The following is a 23,108-nucleotide window of genomic DNA, read 5'->3' as shown; positions in this document are numbered from 1 at the left end:
GACAGAGTAGGTACACAACAGTTAATAACCCTTAGGTTCGTTTTGCGCCGGAATTGTCCTTTAACTACTATACTGTACTGTAAGTTTGGGAAATATTCTGTGCAAACCATGGTGTTAAACAACAAAACATAATTCTTCAGCGTACTTCACATGTTGGTTCATGTGTTTCCGTGAAGGACGATCAATCTCCTGGTGAGACCCTGCAATTGAATGAATATGCGCGTTTACAGTGGAATCTAGATATGCACTTTCAGGAAATAAAGGGATGGGGGGAGACTCCCAGTGGCTAGGCTGAAAGGCAGGTTGGGAGGGGAAATTCTAGGTGGCTGTATCTGTAAGGTAACTGTTGCAACCTGACCAAAGGACAAATGGAAGTTCTAACATGTACAGACTTTAAGTTGATAATGTCTCACCAGTTTCTCCAGTGTGTAAAGATTCTTACAGTCCCTTAGCCTTGTGTGGTCAATCTTCATCATGATGTCTTGACTGCGGTCAATGGCACCTGTCTGACTATAAAAGAGAGACCAATTAAACAATGCCCAAGTGACATAATAAAAAAGCCAGTTAGAGTTCTTAAATGTAAATAAAGCATAAACGAATTCAAGTTTACCAGGTAGCGGTGTAAGAGTATCCAACAAAAGCCAAGTGCACTCCTATTGGAGCTCTGTCCATTACGTCAGACAGCGTCTCCTACAGAACAAACAACACAAAACAGATACCAGTAACCACCAGAAGTTACCCGGCTTGCTGGAAGCATTCATGTGACACTGAGGCGAGATTCTATAAAGTTCACAAAAGTGAAGGGAGAGTCTGTGGGATTATAAACCTCTCTGGGTCTATACAGAGACACAGCACCTCCACTCAGCCTAGGTGACAAAATGTTTAGGCCCTTTTTTTTTAAGATTATTTTTATGGTTATCAACCTCGAGGTAACTCACATAGTTAAAAAAAACACAGACTTGAATTGTTAATAAACGCTTCAGGTTGTGTTTTACACCCTTGAGACAGGGCTGAGACGCGAGTCTGACGGAGCAGATGCAGACAGCTGCATAGATTAAAATGAGAGCCTGTTGTGTTAGACGTGCGAGTACAAAATGCGTCTGACCAGTGTTGTAATGTAACGAAGTTCAAATACTTTGTTACTGTACTTAATTTTCACGTATCTGTTTACTTTGTTATTTATATTTCCGGAAACTTTTACTTTTACTGCACTACATTTCCTAAATAAAATGTATACTTTTACTCCACTTTCCCCAAGCATCTTAGTTACTCGTTACTACAAAATAAAATCAGATTTGTTACACTGGAAAAAAGCAGGATGGCGAATCATTGCTCCTAAATTGCCAAGATAATGCACCCTCCATTCCAGTTCGTGACCTAATGCCTATTTGTTGCCAAGGGGCAAAAAAAAAAAACCATAGGCCAAAACTAAAGAAGAAGAGGAAGCATAATGATTGATAGTGTCATGGAAGCACCTGGTGCAGGCTCTGCCGCCATGGTAACAGACGATGACCACCCCGACGACAGTGGTGATGAAGATATCGTTACACACCTTTGGCCATAGAGTTTAAGATGGCTACATAAAATTTGACTCTGTAGACAAGTGAGGACTATTAACTAAGTTGCTCACAGTTATTAAATATTACATTTTCTTTCAGACACAACCTAGGTTACATCATACGTGCATGACATGGAAAGTAAGATTCTCAAAAGACATTACCATTTCACTGAGACAGTCATCCAGAATGTCAAAGTTGGAGGTGTCAGTTGAACTAAATACTTCAGGCAGGAAGGGGGCAGGGAGTTTATGCAGGGAACCCCAGTCTAATCCACAGAAGAAGGGATGGCTCCTGAAGTCACTAGAGCCGTTCCTCCCCAGACGGACTTCCCTTTCACAGACGAGCCCAGTGATGAAGGAACGAGCCCTGTCTGAAATCTCAGGGCCAGAAGGAGGGAACTCAAAATACTCCTGGGGATTAAAAAAAAAGAAAAAATATTTAAATGTCTGGGGTTTCCCAATGGGCAGTCCCATTCATACTGCTAAAACCACTACCAAAAACATATATATATATATATATATATATATATATATATATATATATATATATATATATATATGCCAGTGTTTAAAGTGTCCTTCGAATTCTGAAAGACATTGTCTGTGTTTTCACACCTGAAAGTGGATGATCTTGGCATATGTTTCAGAGATGGACTCTGCGTAGAAGGGCGTGGTCCCCAGCACCATCTCATAGGCACAGATACCCAGAGCCCACCAGTCACATTCAGAACCATAACCTCCGCCTCCTTCTACTGCCTTTAAAATTTCTGGAGACAAGTAGTCAGGGGTTCCAACTGCTAAGGATGAGTGAACCTGAAATAAAATTGGTAGGCTGATGGATTTTTTTTTAACGTATTTGAAAGGTCAGGACTCGCATTTCTAATGTTTGTTCAGTTGTGTGTTTGTTTTGTCTGGATTTTTTTTCCCTCTCAAAGAGTATCCTCTGTCACCTCTCACCATCCCATCCTCTTGGAGCCTCAGACAGGAACCAAAGTCACCAAGTCTGATGTGTCCATCAGCTGTCAGCAGGATGTTGTCAGGTTTGATGTCTCTGTGGAAGAAACATCAGATTTCAATAATCAGATGGAACATATCATACGTAGGTTGTTTTCAGTGTTTTCTATCCATATCACAGTTAAAGGAAGGTTTTTGTGGTGAGCTTTGTTGAGCTTATTACTCAGAAAAGTCATACTTAAACCATTTGAAAAGCAATGGTAATACTAAAGTTACAATTTATCTTGAAACTGTATGCGTCCGCAGTCTGAAACTAACATGTAAATGAAAACAGTATGAGCACCATTTTTCAAAGAGGAGAATATTCTACCTGTGTACATAACCCAGTCTGTGGACAGAGTCAATGGCCATGACCATCTCAGCTAAGTAGAACTTAGCCATGTCCTCAGGGATCCGGTCTCCAAACTTACTGAGCAGAGTCAGCAGGTCGCCCCCTACATAGTAATCCATCACCAGGTACTGAGGGAGGGGGGGGGAGGGTGGGGGAAATGGCAGATCTTCTGAAATTTTAGTTAAATACAGCATATGCTATAGACTAGCAGGACATATTTGTACGAAACATTTACTTGACATAATTGATTGGCTGTGTTCATACGCACTAGATAGTTGTTATCCTGAAAGGAATAGTGTAACTCTGTGATCCAACGTCTGTCACCCTTCAGTAAAACCTCCCTCTCCTCCTGGTAACATGCTGTCTGTGTAAGACACAAACACAAAGAAAACTGGATAAAAAGCCACAAGTAGAAAGAAAGATGGAGCCACAGACAACTGAAGGGCAACCAGCTTACATCAAAGAGCACGTGCCTCAATTTGACTTTCCTTTTTTCTTCCATCTTAGCCCAGCATTTGCATAAAGAAAACCTTCTACCTCCTACCATTTTCGTTGTCTTTTTGTTTATGAATATGAGCACAGGTTTGTGTGGGTGTACCTCGCCTCGCCTCAGCATGTCCCATTTATTCATAATCTTCAGAGCGTACACTTGTTGTGTGCTTCGCATCCTTGCCACAGCAACCTGAAACAGTGATGACTTGTGTAGTGAGGATTGATAGATTGATTGATTTAAATTAATGATTAAAACACAATAATAACACTGCACAGCAGTCATTGCATACATTAAAAATCACAGAAATAAAATCAATGAAGCCTGAAGTCTTATTTCCATTGTGGTCTTCTAGAAAAACACACCACAAGATAAAACAGCACATCAACAAGACAACAGGTGCAGACAATACAATCAACATATCAATAGCAGACGGAGGGTTAGTTATGTCAACATGCTCTTTCTTTGGTAACACTTTATTTGAAGGGGTGTGCATAAGACTGACATGATGACACGTCATAATTATTACATGACACCTGTCATGAACATGGAGTCTTTATAAATGTTCATGACTGTTGTCATTAAGTCATTCAGTAAATTATGACACTTTTAAAGCAAAGTTAGCATTGTTCGAGATGTTTGTGTTATGAGAACTTGACATTAACAAAGACAACAATCTCTGTGTTATGACAACTTGACAATAAGCAAGACAATATAACCTGTCAATGTCTTTGTTATGACAAGAAAATATTTAGCTTTATGTGTTAACATTACAATAAACTGTGGCTGGGTTGGCTCAGTGGGTAGCGCAGGCACACATATACTGAGAGGTTTATGCCTCAATGCAGAGGTCCACGGTTCAAATCCAACCTGTGACAATTTCCTGCATGTCTTCCCCCCCTTTCTCACTTAAGCTGTCCTGTCAAATTAAAGGCAGAAAAGCCCCAAGAAAACATTACAATAAACTGTCATTAGTGGTTGGTTTTTACATTGGCTGTCGTGACCATGTGTCATGAATATTTTTTGTGGACCTCAAGTAAACTGAAACAATTTGGACAGTTTGCAACGCTAACTTTGCATTACAAGTGTCATAATTTACTGAATGACACTTAATGACAACAGTTGTGAATATTCAAAAAGACTCCTTCATGTCCATCACAGGTGTTATGTCAGTCTTATGCACACCCCATTCAAATAAAGGAACGCTGTGATCTACACTTGTGTCTCGCTTTCGTGGTGTTTTTCGTGGAAGTTGCAGTACATAATCCATTTACAAGTGGTGATCCGCAGCCGAAGTTCATCCATTTTGTTTGCTATAGACAGTACATTGGTGAGGAAAATGCTGTGTAGTAATAGCCGATAAATAGTTAGCCTTAGCCTAACGTTAGCCATCCTCTCTTCATCCCACTTTGTTTACGGTCTTAACCGGCTTGCGTGCACTTCCAGTTGGCGGAGCTGTGTTGAAAGACCTCAACAGTGTTGTATTCGGTCTCGTCACAAAAAGAACAGGATTTTATTTCAACACCACAACTGCGGGATATCAATTAATTGCGTGTGCATTCACTGATTTATTTACATTTATACATCAATGCTAATGTCAGCTCTGACATTTGCTACACACTGCGGTACTGCTCCCTCACTTGGGTGAGAGAGATAAAGATGTGACAGCAGAGAGCGGAGACTTGCTTCTATGAAAAGTAAATACATATAGGCTGCTAAATGTATAACTATTTACTTCATAAAAACAAATAGTGCTTGTGTGAGTGTCATGAGCTCATCTCTCTCTGGCTCCCTCATCACTTAATATTTCCCACACTGGGTGTTAGATAGTAAGATACTCCCCTTTTCATGGAAGTTTAATCACTTAAGATATGATTGCTATTTCAGTGTTAACACAAAAAAGACAGAGTGGAAGGATGGAGAGCCTGCATGAAGCAATATTACAGTACATTGACAATAATAATACTTTTTTACGCACTATTTAATTAAAATGTGACTGTGAACTAAAATAAGACAGCAGATTGTAGTTTCTGTATTTATTACCAAAGCATTTATCAGTAATACAGTTAAAATGGGGGAAATGTGAAAAATTGCATTGCAGGTCGATTTAAGATTGTTTTAAATTAGTTAGGGGCTAAAGTGCTCCTAGTAAAAAAAGTTAGTCTAGAGCCCTGGTACTTTGTAACCATTTCTTTAAAGGGTAATTTGTTTGTTTTTTCAACCTTGACCCATGCATTGGTGTCTACACTAAGTGACTAATGTGAAGAAGAATCTTGAAAATAGTCCAGTATTGAGCGAGAATGCTGTAACCGGCAGCTGTGAACCAGGCTGCAATGTAATCATATTGGGCAAATGTGCATCATCAATTTCCGTCCACCAAAAGTGTTGTTTCTGCCGCTGACAGGCTCAGATTACTATTCCAAGTGTCTGACAACATAACATAACATAATAACTCATAACATTATGAGAAGGATCCCTACAGAGATAGACCTTTTTTGTTGAAGAGTAAGATCCTTTTTGTTTAACCAAAAACGGCTCCAAATTCACCAAACTCCTAATTTTATAATACTTTTAGCGTGTAAAGAGCCAGCATTATGTTCACATGTAAATGGTTGAATTAAGTGTTTATTTCAACCAAACTAGAGTAGTGATTGTTGGAACCATGAGTAGACGGACCAAGACAGCTTTTGATAGTTTGATTTTGTTTCTGTCGACTTTGAATGGTGTATTTTACAATGATATTATTGCAGTTATTTTGCCAAAAGTGGCAAAACAAGCACTGTTACCAAAGTTAAAAGCAAAGTTACACTTTAAAGGGTCATTTAGTTTTTTTTCAACCTGGTCCCCATTTACCCATGCATTTGTGTCTAATAGAGTGATGTGACCAAAAATCTTTGAAATTGGTCCAGTATAGAGCAAGATAACAGGGATGGGCCGGGCAGACCGAGCTGCAATGTATCTTAATGGGGCAATTGTGCACCCTTGATTTCTGTCCACTAAAAGTTTTTTTGTTGTTGCTACTAACAGGCTGACTGTTATGGTTTCGGTGTTTTGCCTTGTATTTTGTTCCATTTCTGTTGTCTTGTTTGTAGATTTCTGTATGTATCCTGTTTTGTATATTTCTATTGTGTATATTTCTGTTTACTTATTTCCCTGTTCATTGTGTGGGTTTCTGTTTACCCTGTTTTGACTGTGTTCTGTGTATTGTGTATTTCTGTTTCCTGTTTTACTTTGATAGTCTGGTTTTCTGTCTTGTCTAGTTTTACTTCCTGTGTTTTCCCGCCTTTGTTGATTACCCTGTCTCTCCTAATGTGTCTCACCTGCTGTGTCACCTGCCCCTCGTTACCTCATTACCCAGTGTTTTTAGCCCTTGTGTTTCCCTTGTCTCTCGTCAGATTGTTTTGTGTCCGTTCTGCGTCCGTTTGTGTCTGTTCCCTGCCAGCCTGCATGTGTTCATGTTCTTGTCTGGTTAGTTTGTGTCAGTTTTTGTTTGTTCCTGGTTTTTTACTCCCTTGCTTTTTGGATGTCTTTTGTCTTCATTTTTTGGACTTGGTTTTTGCCTGCCGTTACTCCCAGGACTCCCTTGGTTGATTTTTGTGGTTTTTAAATAAATCCTCAAGCTCAAACCATCTCCTGCCTGCCTGCCTCTCCCTGCGTTTGGGTCCTCTTTCCCCTGCTCACCGTCACACTGAGATTGTTATTAAAATTTACTGACAACATTATCGACCTCACAAGGTAACTTCTTGTCCAAAGATAGCGATGTGAAGAGTGGAACGCGAGTCGGGAAAAAGGTTCTGGTAGTCTGTTGGGGGAAATGGGGTCAAATGGGGTCCAGGTTGAAAAAAAAAGGCTTTAAGGCCACTGTAAACATGCTCTGTCAAACACCAAGTTTCAGATTTGTGGGCAGATTATTAAACTGTACTGTTGCACTATGGACAAGCTACCTCTTGTAATGTGATATGATGATGGTAAAAATGATTATCTCCTAGTCGTGAAAAATAATTACTTTGGTAAGTAATAGGTATAAGTACTTTGGTACCATGTTTTTTTTAAAATATAAAGTGCAGTTCCAATGTAGTCAGGTCGGGTTGCAAATTATTAAAGGGGTGATAGAATGATTATATAGGGTATTTCACACTGTTCTCCTAATAGGGTATGTAATATTGGTTGGGCTGAAAATTGCCTGATTGCTATTTTATGGGCCCTTAACTACCCTGTGAATATGGCCCTATTTGTACAAAAGAGCTTTTCTTCCAAATATGGTATGCTCATGAATATTTAGATGAGCACGCTGAATTGGTTTGAGCGAACCACATACAAACACATTGGAGACAAGACAGCAGGTCTCATATTTCAGACACTGCAAAGTTATGCATTGTTTGTCTACTATTTCGTTATTAAATTCACTTCTGAGACTTTTATGCGAGAAATCAACTATATAAAGCTCAAATATGGGCCGTTTTACGAAAACTGATGGCTAATTGCAAATTTGGTAAGACGTATCAGACTTTAGGAGCTCCACACAGTCTGACGAGAAAGCGGCAACCTCCATACCCAATGAAAGTCACCGTTACTGGACTACTGGGGCTCGGGCTGCCAGCTGCCGGCATAACTAGAGTATATTTACAATTTGAATTTCATCACGCCACTTATATTACAGCTACACCAAGGTCTTATAAAGCTAACAAATTGTGTCCGATTTCAATTTAATGCATTTTTGTGAATTTCAGAGGTCTAGGAGGAGGCTAGCTAGCTCTCATTGATAGAGCTCCATCCAGCCGCGGGCTCTATCAGTGAGACTCGCGGACAAAAGGCGTTTAATTCCCCGATTGTTTTTTTAAATAACTCAACACACATATCCATTATAACATTAACTGGAACACGTGGTAAGAGATTGTGGGCGTAACAAGCTCGCTGACCGCACTCTCACACACACACACACCGGCCATTTAGCAGGAAGTGGGGAGCTGCAGGCCCTGGAGCTCTGTCAGGGCAGCTGCGTTTGGTAGTCCACTAACCCAGAAACGGTGACTTTGCGCGGGTATCGAGCACCGTGGGCTGCCAGCCGTGACGGAGCTCCATCTAGCTCACAGCAGGCCGGGGTCTGTGAAGGAAGACAGGCCGGGCGGCAAGGCAGCAACCCAGGCAGCACAGGCTGCTGAACTCCGACACACAGTCGGACAAAATTTGCAATTAGCCATCAATTTTCGTAAAACGGCCCATATTTGACCTCTACATCGTTGATTTCTCGCATAAAAAAGTATCAGAAGGAAATAAGGAGGAGCCACCGAGTTAACTCGGTGGTTAGTTGAGATTTGCCCGTTTTCAGAGGCAGTTTCAAATTGTGAGATTTGCAGAGGAAAGAGGTGTCAATGAGATTTTGAGGTTCTATGTTTGTCCTAGTTACCCACTAAACTGTCATTATTCAACTATGACAAAGTAAAATCGGTTTTGCATTCTATCACCCCTTTAACAAAACACTATGCCATTGCTCATTTAAAAGAGAATTTGTTATTCCTTATAATTCCAGCTCACCTCACTGAATGTGCCTCGGCCGATGACCTTCAGAATGTTAAAGTCTTCTCTTTTGATTCGAGTTCTTCTCACCTGCCTCACCAGGGGCTCAGCTGTGATTCGAGGAGCAAAGAGAGAGATTGTGAACATGCCTGTACCCATAATTGAGGTCGCCTAGGTCCAGACCTCAGTATTTTCTCCAAGGTGTAGGCTAAAAAGTCGTGAAATAATTTGTGAAAATAACTTGATTGTGGTGTCAAAGAGATTGTAGCCTACACGGCAAGATTATTGACTTGCTCATGTGATCGCTGTCACTGCTTGTGTGTGTGTGTTGGTGAGGCGGTTGGTGGGGTGGAATGAATTCTTTACTCAACACAGTGGTTCTTTAATTATGTCAACAACTTCAGAAAACCGGACAGGTCTGCTGAATCAATGCAAAGCCTGATACAGGCATCTAGAGAGTTTAGTTCAATGCCATTCATCCCCCATTCATCTGCAGAATTGCTCCTGTGCGGTCGCACTACGTTAAACAGTGGCCATCCATCATGATAGGTCAGACCCTCAATGATACTTGAAGCTGTCCACCCTCTCCAGTGAGGACCCATTGATAGTAAGAGGGCGTATTTCCTTCCCTCTATAATATCTTTAAGGCAGATTTATGCTTCTGCGAGGGCTTACGCAGAGCCTTCGCCGTAGCCTACATAATTGGCCTGAGGTTTATACCTGTGCGTTGGTGTCTGCGTCATTCTAGCGTATCTCTTTAAGAGAATAGCATAGCAGGCATGTGTGTATGTGTGGGAAGGATGTGGCAGAGCGAGTAAAAGAGACTGATGGGGATAAGCTTCGGAGCGAGTACTGACTCTAGAGGCGTAGTGGGAGAAACAAAGTCTCCCCTGTGCTTTCTGACCATGGTCATAGGGCTGCAGCAGGAAAAGTTAGCCCTCTCCTTGATTTCATGTTGTTTATGGTGAAGGAGAACAAGGAAATTATTAGGGGGAAAGGCAATGCTACCAAGTGGACAAATCACAGTTGTTGCGGTCTGCGTCGCCGCGACGTGTAGTTGCATTTTTTGAGAGGTGCATGTCAGACTACGGTGTAGGGTCCGGCCTAGGGTTCGGCCTAGGGTCCGGCCTAGGGTCCAGCTTAGGGTCCAGCGTACGGTCCGTAAATTGGTCTTTAGTCTTGACTGAATTATGATGAGAAGGTTGTTGTTCTTTTCCAGGTGAGATAGGGTGGTGTGGAGGATGTATGTCTTCTGTTGATCGGTTGAGACAGTAGGGAGACTGTAATGGGTCCACTGTGCTGGGCAGCAGAGATGGGGACTCGAGTCTGAGACTCGGACTCGAGTCGCACTTAAGTCGCACAAACAGCTGACTTCAGACTTGACTCGGACTCGACCCAAAAGACTTCAGACTTGACTTGCGACTCGATCCAAAAGACTTCAGATTTGACTCGGACTCGAGCTTCGAGACTCGTCAACAACCTGTTTTCATACAATTATTGCTTTTTAAATCTAAATGTATTAATGTATTTCTATTTTCTTTTATTGGCGCATATACAGGGAAACGTATGACAAGCTGTATGTCCCCTGCCCTTTGCCATAATGTGCAACGTAACGCATGCGCCTATGTGCGCGCACATATCAAAAAATGCATTGCAGATGGCGACACCAAGTCCTCCTGGAGTTGTGCCTTTTGCATTAGTTTTGCTTTCAATAACTTGGTAAACAGTGGCAGTAAGCGAGCAGCTACATGCAAGGTGTGTGGCACCAAGATAAACGATGCCGGATCAACAACGTCGGACTTCATCAGGCGTCTCAAAACACATCCAAATAGGTCAGTCACTCACACACTAACGTGAAGGAGACGTTACATTTAGCATATATCGTCACAGGTAACAAGCTAACCATCGCAAAGTGTTGTGCTAATGCTGGGAACAGGCAAATAGTATTTTATAGTTAGTAGTCACTGAGGCTAAGAAATCCATGGCGCACAGGAGGCGGGATGCACAGATCCATCTCCCCAGGAACAAACGCTGTGTCGGGTGGGCAAACTCAGGTGATGCGTAATTGATCCCGTGGATGATATGTAGGCTATTAAGTGAACAAGGTGTACCCGGTCCACCAAACACTGGGCCGTCTTGACTGTCTTAATTCTGCACATATTTCTGTTACTGTAGTCCTATTTACTATTTCATTATTTCATCCATGCGTGGCGCAGCGGATCCGTGCGCACTGTCACCTGCCATGGAGACGCTGGCCTCACTAACCTCTCCTCCTCTGAGTCGGGTCTCCCTCGCGCTGGACTCAGTTTCACTGAGCGTACTAACACCTTGAAAATAAATGGCATTACATCAGTGAGTTCAAACTGCTTATTGTGCGTAATTTGGACTGACACTGAGATGCATGTTGTTCTGTAACTGGTGTGGCGCTGCCACTTTTCTCTTGATTTCCACTTCGACATTTTTTTGAGTAAAAGAGACATTACATTTAGCACATATCATCACAGGTAACAAGCTAACCATTGCAAAGTGTTGTGCTAATGCTGGGAACATGCAAATTGTATCTTTATAGTTGTATCCATATGATGTGACAGCTACAGGACATGCTTTGAATTGTTAAGATTTAACAATACAGTGTTAGGGACAGATCAGATGGCCAGAGACTTGAGACTTGACTTGGACTTGACTTGGACTCATGGCAAAAGACTTGAGACTTGACTTGGACTTGCAAAAAATGACTTGTGAACATCTCTGCTGGGTAGTGAAGAGCAAATGTAATCCATGACCAATCGTTCAAAGCATGTCATCACTACAGAGGTAAGTGTCACTAGGCGGTAGTCATTCAGGCAGGCTGGTTTGGTTTACTTGGGCATAGGTGTCATGGCATAACCACAATTCTGGGAAAACTTGATATAATCATTGTGTCTAGGGGATTCCAAAGTTTGGCTGCCCATCTATGAATCTTCTCAAATAAACGTTCAACTGCTAGTCTAAGGTGAAGTAAAATGGGCCTACCTGTCACCCACCTCAGCCTAGCAATCCACTAGGAAAGATTGTGCCTTGACAGACCTCCCGCATTAACAAAACAAACCTTGACATATAATAACACTTATCTACAAGTTTTTTTTCATATAACATTTTCTTCACTAAGCCTCTTTAAGGCTCCAAGAGAAAACCTCAAACATGGTTGAATTCCATCATTTCTCTTTAATAAGACAGGCTTCCTCAACTTCTCTCATTTCTAAGTAACTCCCCTCAACCTCTGGACAAAGAAACAGCTTTGGTTACTTCATTGCGCTTTCTGTAACCCATGCAAAACTGCTGCTTTTCCATCCTGATAATTGTTGTTTTACAAATTAAATTTACCACAGACTCAGTGAATCCGTTGATATCAGTGACGTTGGCAGTGGTGTCCTGGAACAAGCTCCAGACTGCACATGTAGTGCAGACTGTAGGGGGGGCTCTGATTGGCTTGACCATGAGCTCACACGTCAATGGAGGCATGCGCCATAATTTGTTTACAATCTTTGATCAAGATGGCCGCATGGTCACTCTTCCCGAATGTTCACTGAGGCAGAAAATTAAAAGACTCCATCAATCAAAGCTCAACTCAGCAGGGAAGAGACAAGGGACAAGATGAGGAGACTGAGAGAAAAAGAAAAAGAAAAGGTGATGGAGAAGAGAGAGGAAGAGAAGGTACTGCCCAATGTGCCCAGGAAAGGATTAGCATGATGAACCACAAACAAAAACCAAACTGATGCATTTCAAACAATGTGTGGTTATACAGAGATACAGGCCAATATGTTCTTTGGTAATTACAGTAATTACGGCTCAATTTAACAACAATAGAAAAACCTAGCATACTTTTGTAATAATATAGTAGTATTGTAAAAATATATTATTGTATAACACATTTTGCTTATGATTATGTACAGTGGTTGAGACACATTTTTATAATTCAAATAAAAATAATGCAAACAAATATAAAATAAAGGTGTGTATACTAAATTATTTTTATATACTTCGGCAGGAGAGACAAGAGAGGAGTACGAGACAGGCAGTGTATAGAGGGTGAGAGAGATGGTCATGATTAGATTTCACTAGTGTCTATATTGTCTTTTTATCTATCATGATGGTGTATCCTTGTCTGTGTTGTTTTGTCAATGTCATTTCAAATAAGGACTACACCTCAATGATCTTTTGAGTCAAAATAAAGGTTGAATGAATGAATGAATATTCAGTACAACATTTAACCTGATTCTCATGTTTTACTGCTTGACAAATCACAAACATACAATGTGCTGCTCTGTGTCCTTTCAGCTGAACAGAAGAGTATCTTTGCCAATAAGGGAGTTTCTCTTCAACAAGGTAACTGCCTGAATTGGAGATGTTCTGTGCAGCTAAAAATAGTATATATATATTTATATGTTGTGTCAAGTTTTCCAGTCCTTTATTTTTATTTTCATTACCCACCTCCTCACACCCTCCGAGGAATTCAGGAGAGAACAACTTTAGGCACACACTGTTGCCTCAGACCTAAAAGTTTCCTGAAGGAATAGGACAATCCTATAACAATAATTCTTTATCTACTGAAAACAGATACTGTCACCCTGGGTCAGTAGACTGAGCCAGCCATGTGACAGAAACAGACACGGAACCCTGTGACTGTGGCCACATAGAAATAGATGATGATGTCATTCAGATCACTGACCTTCTTATAATTACACTACATTACCGTATAAATCATTTAGTCTCATTTGACGGCTGTGCCAACAGGATGAAATAATAACTCCAGTGCTCTTCTGTACGCTGTACGTCACTGAAGAATTTTCAGAGAGTCGGCACCCCCAAGGGAGTCACGAGATAATTTCTCGCCAGATGGTTAGGGAGAAGAAAAAACCATTTTAGACTGGGGAATGTTTTTTACATTAATGTGTAAAGTTTGGTACATTTCATATGTTATATTCAGAGCTTCATTTGTAAATCAGGAGGTCCTGGAACACAGAAAGCGTGCTGTTGTTTGAGAAAAAGTCAAACAAAGAATCCACAGAGCCCTGAGCACATTGGACAAGGCTAGGTGCTAGCTGCTAAAAGTAAACTGTCAAAAGGAAAAGCATTATATGTTTACATGTATTACTGTAATCAGAGCATATACAATAATCAGTCAAATCAGCAGGGGGAGTAGCGTAGAAACAGCTGTTTACACCGCTTTGCAGCACCAACCTCATTATTCTGGGGGCTCGCGACTCGAAAAGGTTAAGAACCACTGCTATAGATTATAGGGCTGGGACGGTATGGATTTTTTCTTACCGTGGTTGAAAAGCAAGAAATTCCCGTGGTAGAGTGGTATACGAGAGTAGCGTAAGTTAGAGTGAGAATGGCAGGGTGCCTTAAGTGAGTGACGTCAGTGCCGTGTGGTCACGCAAGGAGAGCAAGCGGTAACGGGGAGTAGCGTATGAATGCCGCTGTGAGGAAAAGCGAGAGGAAAAAGAGATAGCAAAGATGATGTAAAGTGAGTTAAAAGTGAACAATAAAACAACAAGCTAGAGCTTCTCAATACTGCCGGTAATGTGAATGGCGTTACCCCGAAAAAACATTGGCTTAAACCTTACAACATATTTTGCAGCCATAGACTGTATACAAAGATTGCATCACAGTGTTTCCATTTCAGCTCAATGTCAGAGTGACAGTTCAGAAAGCTCTTTTGTCAAAAAAACAAAATAGTTTGCCAACATTGCCGAGTGCAGCCCGTCTAGCAGCTAAGCAGACAGAGAGCAGAGAGGGCGACTCGGCAGTTCGCTAACTTGTTGCTCTCTCTACCAATATTTAAGCCGCTCTGTTTTAGGCTACGAACCGTGCATGCAGGCTGAAATTCAACCGTGCCGTTTTATCGAGATAAAGCTATAAACAGAAGGAAACTCCGCTAGCTGCTAGGCTAAAAACACTGCAGCTGTAACGTTAATGTGTCTACCTCAGCTTAGAATGGATGTCTTTGCCTTTCCTACTGTAATACACGGTAGGAAAGGCAAAGACATTTCGCCGATACAAGACATTATACAGGTACTCTCGCATATAGGCCTAATAGTCAACACAAATGGAATGTTATTATGTGTCATGGAACATTGCACTCCCCAACTCGTGAAAGGTCGGATTTGCTCCATCTTTTGATAAGTTTTGTTTAGAAAACCTTGAATCCATGTAAGACACAATGTCATCAGACACAATCCATGTCATTAGAATCATTGAATCCATGTCATTAGAATCAATGAATCCATGTCATTAGAATCATTGAATCCATGTCATTAGAATCAATGAATCCATGTCATTAGACACAACGTGCACACATGTGCAGGCCAATGGTGTTTTTGCGGTGATGACGGTGACGAGCTCAGACCCGCGGTAGGCATCAAGTGGCCGCGGTATTGCGGTAACCGTCCCAGCCCTAATAGATTATGGAGACAACAACTGAATATACAATATCTACATGGTGGGTATTTGTGTTCCGCCTGCTTGTGCTGAGATGATAGGAAGACAATAGGAGAGCATAAACTGAAAAGGGGCAGTGTAGCCTGATTAAAATAAAGGCACAATGTAGTACATTGCTACTCCACTATTTTAGATAACGTCTGGTTTTCATCCTTGTAACGTTACATTAATGTTACCGCCTTGCCCACATAACATTAGCTTATACCATAAGTGTGTGCTAACGTTACTGCTTAAGTATTTTAACAGTATTGCTACTGCTTTGAAAACCGCAAGTCATTTTGTTTAATAACCAGGCAAAAATAACATTAACTTACACCGCTTAAGCAGTTACCATGGTTAATGTCTACCCACCGTTAACATAATAAATCCATGCTACCCGCACAGAGTCAGCTAACATAAAATGTTAACGTTAGTTTAGCCAACTCCCCACAGTCTGCAGAATCATCAAATATGAACATAATTCATATATAGCAGGCCGTTCAAAATTCACAGGCTGCCGTAGCTACTTCATTTATACACTAGAAACAGAGATGCACGGATCCATCTCCCCAGGAACAAACGCTGTGTCGGGTGGGCAAACTCATGTGATGTGTAATTGATCCCGTGGTTGATTTGTAGGCTATTAAGTGAACAAGGTGTACCCGGTCCACCAAACACTGGGCCGTCTTGACTGTCTTAATTCTGCACATATTTCTGTTACTGTAGTCCTATTTACTATTTCATTATTTCATCCATGCGTGGCGCAGCGGATCCGTGCGCACTGATCCATGCTGCGGAGACGCTGGCCTCACTAACCTCTCTTCTGAGTCGGATCTCCATGGCGCTGGACTCAGTTTCACTGAGCCTACTAACACTTAGAAAATAAATGGCATTACATCAGTGAGTTCAAACTGCTTATTGTGCGTAATTTGGACTGACACTGAGATGCATGTTTTTCTGTAACTGGTGTGGTGCTGCCACTATTCTCTTGATTTCCACTTCGACATTAGAAATTTTTTTGAGTGAAAGAGACGTTACATTTAGCATCACCACAGGTAACAAGCTAACCATTGCAAAGTGTTGTGCTAATGCTGGGAACAGGCACATTGTATCTTTATAGTTGTATCCATATGATGTGACAGACTTAGGTTAATATTTCACCAGGTCCGAGGGCTAGAGGGATGTGTTAAATAGACCCCATCCCACAACTGATTTTGCTACTGTACTGTATGGATGGTAGCTACAGGACATGCTTTGAATTCATAAGATTTAACAATACAGTGTTAGGGACAGATCAGATGGCCAGAGACTTGACTTGGACTCGTGGCAAAAGACTTGAGACTTGACTTGTACTTGCCCCTCAAAGACTTGAGACTTGACTTGGACTCAAGCTCAAAGACTTGAGACTCGACTTGGACTTCCAAAAAATGACTTGTGAACATCTCTGACTAGAAGTGACATGATTGTGACTTTCTTTTTAAATGCTGCTCTTCTGCCTAGGAGTCCAGTTCTTGAACTGCTACACAAAATGGGCAAGTTATATTACACATATTGGAATTAGTGGACTCCTTGTGTTAACTCTAAGATAGTGACTAGTAATTGAATAATAAATAAATTCATGGGGTTCATGGATTGCCCAGGAATGTAGCTCTTGAACAGCAGAAACATAAACAGTTTTCTTAGTCACACATGATGTTATGTTTGGTGAGTTCTGGGTAATGCATCAGTTGATTGTCCTTGATCAGGAAAACCAACAAACAAACCAAAGTCGTCGCTAAGTAACGTGTACTGTTACTAACATGTACTGAGTAACAGGATGAGTAATTTAGGTCAGCATGTTAATATCTAAATGGAAAAAATGTACACACACACACACACACACACACACACATACACACACACCTAGAAATAAGAGGAAGACACTCACCCCATTGCAGGAAACCAGAGACATACTTCTCCCTTGCAAAGGACGAGGAGTAGAACTCCTGGTAGACGCCCACCAGTAGGTCCAACAAGGTCTGGAGCCCAACGGGTCCGGTGGTCTGGGGGCCCTCGACCAGGTCAGGTGCACAAAGGCCAGGGCCTGTTGACATGGCTCCTGATGCGTTTGGTTTAGAACTGCGGTGAAACCCTAGTGTCCATGGTGTATTGGATTCAGTGAGAAGAGCTTCTTCTTCTTCCTCTGGGTTTACAGTTGCTCTGCTTGGTCTCTTGAGAACCACAGAATCACATTTACATTAACACCACACTTTTACTATCCCCACCACACTAGTTTCTAGTTAACTGTCACGTACATTTGTTTCCTGTGTTGTGTGTGTCCCCTCCTCTATGTCTGTCTGTCTCTCCTTATTCTCCTCTCCCCAAAGCTGTGCAGTATCTGTCAAGCCTGCAATATCTCCAGCTCTGACTCCAGACCTTTTTTGGTGTGTGTCTCCCTCTCCCTCTCTCCCCACTCCCTCTATTCAAAGTACTAAAGCTTTCTACTACAACAGTGATACCTAAAAGAGAAGAAATGTACATATGATGTATGTATGATCTCAAAGAAATCTTTTTTTTCTTTTCTGTCCATCACTTGTTAACTGCTGGTTGCTTTTCTTCCTTCCCCCTGTGACAGAAACAGGAAGCACTGACCTGAATCAGTGCTAGCTGTTGCTGTTACAATTCTTCTGCAATTTCTTATTTTGTCAACCATCAAAGGATCTCTTTTAGTTCCCTTTATCTTTTTTTCCCCTCTGTCACACCTCTAGGTCTTCCTCATGTCATGTCTCCCTCACTTACTCTTTTGCAAGAATGCAGCAGATCTTTCCTCTCGCCCAGCTCCTGGATTTCCAAATCCTTCACTCTCCGTCTGTCCGTTTACTCTCTCTGTCCCTCTTTCCTCCTCTACTACAGTGTAGCTCTCTGTGTTTGTACTTGTGACTGTTTTAGGGAACTGCCTCCTTCCTCTTCTCTCTTTATAAATACACCACAGCTGCCACATAGCCCCGCCTACTTTTAATGTCTATAGCTGCATTTTCAACATGTTCATCCAATCTACTTCCTACTTGGTTTCCTGGGTACCCTATGAAATTGGGGTTTAGATTTTGGAGCATTTGGAGCATGGAGAATAAAGATAGATCAGACCATATTCTCTGTGCTTGCCTGGAGAGACAGGTTTCTATTCCTCTCCACAACCTTCATGACAAGCTTTAAATTAGATGTTTTTAGATATTGCCATTCTTTCTGACATATGAATATGCCCTGTAATGCAGCCTGGTATAACATAAACCCTCTGATTCCCCCACAGCATGAGAGGCGTCAACACAGGCAATTTGCTGGCCATTAAGAACAGAGTCAATAGTTTTAAACAACATACGAGGGTTGTTAGAGTTAGACAGAATAATTTCAGATAGATATTGCCTTTTTGCTTCTTTCAAAGTTGTCTGATAATGACGCCAGCAATCTCGTACTATTTGAAACGACACATGCAGTTTGTCCTTCTTCCATTTGCGCTCAGCTTTACGGCACTCACATCTTACAGCACGAACTGTGTCATTTAGCCAGGGCTTTAACCACGCCCACTTACTCAGGCCACGCCCCCTTTCATAACATTTGAACCGTTTAAAGTAGACCCTTGTGTGAGGATTGAATTTAAAAGATCCTTGTATCCAGGATTGAATTTTAAATCCTTCTCCTGACCTACAAAGCTCTAAACGGTCAGGCACCTTCATATCTTGAAGAGCTCATAGTACCTTATTGTCCCACTAGAGCACTACGCTCCCAGAACTCGGAGCTACTTGTGGTTCCTAGAGTCTCTAAAAGTAGAATGGGAGCCAGAGCCTTCAGCTATCAGGCTCCTCTCCTGTGGAACCAGCTCCCAGTCTGGGTTCGGGGGGCAGACACCGTCACTATATTTAAGAATAAACCCTCCTCTTTGATAAAGCTTATAGTTAGGGAGTGAGGAGTTGCAGCGTACACCTAGACCGGCGGGGCAGGGTGTATAGCTGTAGACACAGCACCCCTTCTCTTCTCTGCTTCTCTTCATAGTCGTCAGATTCATCTACCATATAATCAATAATTTAATAAATGTAGAGGGAGGCAGGCCAGTACAGCCCGATCCGGTTGGGGAGAGTTCTAGCCCGACCAGGCTCCTCTCCTTAACCTGTCTCTCTTAGTTATGCTGTTATAATTCTAGACTGCCGGGGAAGTTCCTTCCTTCCTGTGACACACTGAGCTGCTCTCTCCTCTCTCTTTCCATTTTTTTCCATTTGTGTGCATCCATGTCCCAGAAGTGCTTGTTACTAACCTAGCTCTGGGGAGTTTACTCCCCGGAGTCCTTATGTTTCTTTTCTCGCCCAGAATATTCCCTTGGATTAGGGTGGCACCAAGATCTTGGTTGGAGCTGTCACTGTGGTCCTGCGCTCTGCGATGCCCTGCAGCGTCCGGCTGCGTCTTGCTGCATCCTGCTGCGTCCTGCTGCGTCCTACTACGTCCACCCATGCTATGCTGTGCCACGCTACATCCTGTAACGCCCTTCAGTGCCTTGTTATGACATGAACTACTACGATTTGTAGTCACTGTTCCATTATCTTTGTGACTATTATTGCCACTGTTCATCACATCCCCAACCGGCACCGTCAGACACCACCTACCAAGAGCCTGGGTCTGCCGAGGTTTCTTCCTAAAAGGGAGTTTTTCCTCGCCACTGTCGCATTAGCCACTGCTAATGCTTGCTCTTGGGGGAATTACTGGAATTGTTTGGGCTTTGAAAATTATAGAGTGTGGTCTAGACCTACTCTGTCTGTAAAGTGTCTCGAGATAACTCTTGTTATGATTTGATACTATAAATAAAATTGAATTGAATTGAATTGAGGTATCATTGAACTCCTTCATTGAGTTCCTTCTTCATTCTTGATGGTTTGGCCCGCCCCCTATGCTTAAACCACGCCCCCGTTGATAACTGGTGACCCTCATCTCCATCAGAGATAAGTCCGATGAGGGAGGTGTCGTCCGCAAACTTCAGAAGCTTGATGGACTGGTAACTGGAGGTGCAGCTGTTGGTGTACAGGGAGAAGAGCAGAGGAGAAAGAACAGCCCTGGGGCGATCCGGTGCTAATGGTCTGTGAGTCGGAGACGTGTTTCCCCAGCTTCACATGCTGCTTCCTGTCAGACAGGAAGTCAGTGATCCACATACAGGTGGAGTCAGGCACGCTTAGCTGGCAGAGCTTCTCCTGATGCAGAGCCGGGATGATGGTGTTAAAGGCAGAGCTGAAGTCCAAAAACAGGATCCTGGTGTAGGTTCCTGCGGAGTCCAGGTGCCGGAGGATGTAGTGGAGGGCCAAATTGACTGCATCGTCTACAGACCTATTGGCTCTGTAGGCAAACTGCAGGATAATGCAACAGCTCTGCCATTAATTATACTTTTACAAAGCTTCAAATTTATAATTCTACTTTATGTTTCACCCCCAAATCAAAAATACAAATGTTTTCTGTCTTTTACTTTTAGTATCCATCTAGATTGTTTTGGTGTGAGTTGTCCAGTGTCAGAGATATCAGCCATAGAGTTGCCTCACTTTTTTTTAATATAATGCCACTATATGGCACTCGGCTTGTGTTGTTCAAAGCACACAAAAAATCATTTTGTTGAAAAATTAAACAGCAATGTTTTTTACATAATGTTCTTTCCAGCAAATTATGACTCAATTACTCAGGATTACCTGCAGACCTCTTTGCAAGCAGTTTCATGTTGGAACTACAAAAAGTACTGTAGTTCCTACTGTACATGAAACTGCTCACAACAAATCTGTAATTAATCAAAAAAGGCATCTCTATGGCCGATATCTCCAAAACTCGACTACTCACACCAAAACAATCTATGGATAAATAGCACTACAGTTAAGAGGAAAAATATTTATTTTGATTTTGGGCTAAATAAAGAAAAATAAATAAAAAAATAAAGAATGTTAGAATAATTGAATGCTTAATTTATTAGCTGTTAATATTTTGCTGAGAACACTGCCATTATTTTAAAGTTAAGATTTTTTAAAAGATGAATCCTTGCAAATGTGGACAGTTGGTATTTTAATGTCTGTGCGTCTTTAACACATCTTTCATTGACATTTAAATTACATCTAGAAAAGCCATTCAAAACAACTTTCATTCTGGCTGCTTTTGGGTGACGTCTATACACTGTCCAGAAAAAATGCACACTGGTTCAACAATTACGTCTTTAACACATCTTTAATTGACGTCTCTCACTGTCCAGAAAAGACGTATAAAAACCTTTCATTCTGGCTCCTGTGAGGACATCTTCTGGATGTCTATCAATTACGTCTTTAATACATCTTTTATTAACGTCTATACAGCGTCCAGAAAAGACATATAAAAAACTTTCATTCTGGCTCCTGTGAGGACGTCTTCTGGATGTCTAACAATCACGTCTTCAACACATATTTTATTAACGTTTATACAACGTCCAGACCTCTCCGGGAACCATCACCTTATCGTGGTGGAGAGGTTTGTGTGTCCCTATGAACCTGAGGGCTGTGTTGTCTGGAGCTTTGTGCTCCTGGTAGGGTCTCCCAAGGCAAAGTGGTCTCAGGTGAGGGGCCAGACAAAGAATGGTTCAAAAACCCCATGAAAAAAACGAGGAAGAGATGGAATGACCCTGCCCGGAGGAAGCCCGGGGCCCCCGTCTGGAGCCAGGCCCAGATGGAGGGCTCGTCAGCGAGCGTCTGGTGGCCGGGTTTGCCACGGAGCCCGGCCGGGGCACAGCCCGAAAAAGCTACGTGGCATCCAACTCACAAGCCCCCAGCTGAGCGCCGCTACGTTGGAGTTTACCCCGGTGGACGAGAGGTTCGCCTCCCTACGCCTGCGGGTTGTGGGGGGGATACTATATTTCGAAATTCGTGCGATTTTGGCCATTTCCACATCGTACTTTAACGAATTCCTCCTAGAGATTTCATCCGATCGACTTCGAATTTGGTCTGTGCTTAAGACCTTAAAGATGAAGTTATTAAAAGAAAAACTTTTTGTCATAGGGCCTGGCCGTGGCGGGGTGGCCATTTTGTGCGTTTCGCCATCAAAACAGGAAGTGGGTGTAACTTGAGTGTACATTGTCCAATTGGCTAGAAACTTTCAGGATTCATAAGAGTCCAACCCTGAGGACATCTAAAGGATGATCTTGACTCAAATGTATAGTGCCCCCTAGTGGCAACAGGAAGTAGACCTAAAAGTCAAGGTGCTATACTTTAACGAACTCCTCCTAGAGATTTCATCCGATCGAGTAGCAAGGGAAGCCAAAACTGGTAGCTAATAATTCTTACAAATCAAAGCTGTCTGAGGGGAAGGTTGCCAGGGTGTTAGATGCATGAAACTTGATGCCACAGTCAATGTCAGTGGATATGACGCTATTTCATCACAACATAGTTAGAGAAAACTATGGTCATAGCCTTTATCTTCTATGCATGTTCTGTATCATGGCATCTTTCAGGTGCCATGCTCACAAGCATCTCATCCATGGATGTGGACGTGTACACAATCACCTGCTTGTTGAATACCATTGTTTCAAATTCTTTGTTTTAATACTATTGTTTCACCTTGTGTTTTAGAAGTGGTGGCCACAGACATTTCTAATCTATTATATATCTATTATTTAGTATTAATCTGATCAGTTTGGTACCCGAGGCGATTGCCTATCAGGTTTACCTGCTCTGGTACCAATAGAATTAACCCTGGAGGGGCAACAATGACATAAA

The 23,108-nt window shown here is 42.0% G+C and overlaps 1 protein-coding gene across 5 annotated transcripts in view; it reads right to left on the bottom strand.

The window, feature by feature from the left end:
* The window catches only part of LOC116052886 (myotonin-protein kinase), a 47,014-nt gene extending 28,722 nt beyond the window's left edge, over positions 1–18,292 (bottom strand). For 2 of the 5 annotated variants that reach the window (XM_031303712.2, XM_035990930.1), the window contains exons 1-11: positions 18,151–18,292; positions 17,300–17,582; positions 8,929–9,020; positions 3,448–3,585; positions 3,172–3,267; positions 2,883–3,031; positions 2,516–2,609; positions 2,174–2,371; positions 1,721–1,969; positions 611–690; positions 414–510 (exon numbers count right to left, since the gene is read on the bottom strand). In XM_031303712.2, the coding sequence (XP_031159572.1) occupies positions 414–510; positions 611–690; positions 1,721–1,969; positions 2,174–2,371; positions 2,516–2,609; positions 2,883–3,031; positions 3,172–3,267; positions 3,448–3,585; positions 8,929–9,020; positions 17,300–17,465 (1,359 nt within the window). In that variant the 5' untranslated portion in view covers positions 17,466–17,582; positions 18,151–18,292. Of the gene's footprint in view, positions 1–413; positions 511–610; positions 691–1,720; positions 1,970–2,173; positions 2,372–2,515; positions 2,610–2,882; positions 3,032–3,171; positions 3,268–3,447; positions 3,586–8,928; positions 9,021–17,299; positions 17,583–17,666; positions 18,095–18,150 lie in introns of those variants that run through there. The other 3 variants (XM_031303714.2, XM_035990929.1, XM_035990931.1) reach the window with 3 other exon arrangements.
* Between the last annotated feature and the right edge of the window lie 4,816 nt (positions 18,293–23,108).

The sequence above is a fragment of the Sander lucioperca genome, chromosome 13, assembly GCF_008315115.2.
Source record: "Sander lucioperca isolate FBNREF2018 chromosome 13, SLUC_FBN_1.2, whole genome shotgun sequence".
NCBI lineage: Eukaryota > Metazoa > Chordata > Actinopteri > Perciformes > Percidae > Sander > Sander lucioperca.
Note: the sequence above shows the minus strand (reverse complement) of the source record. Positions and strands in the feature narration are given on the sequence as shown.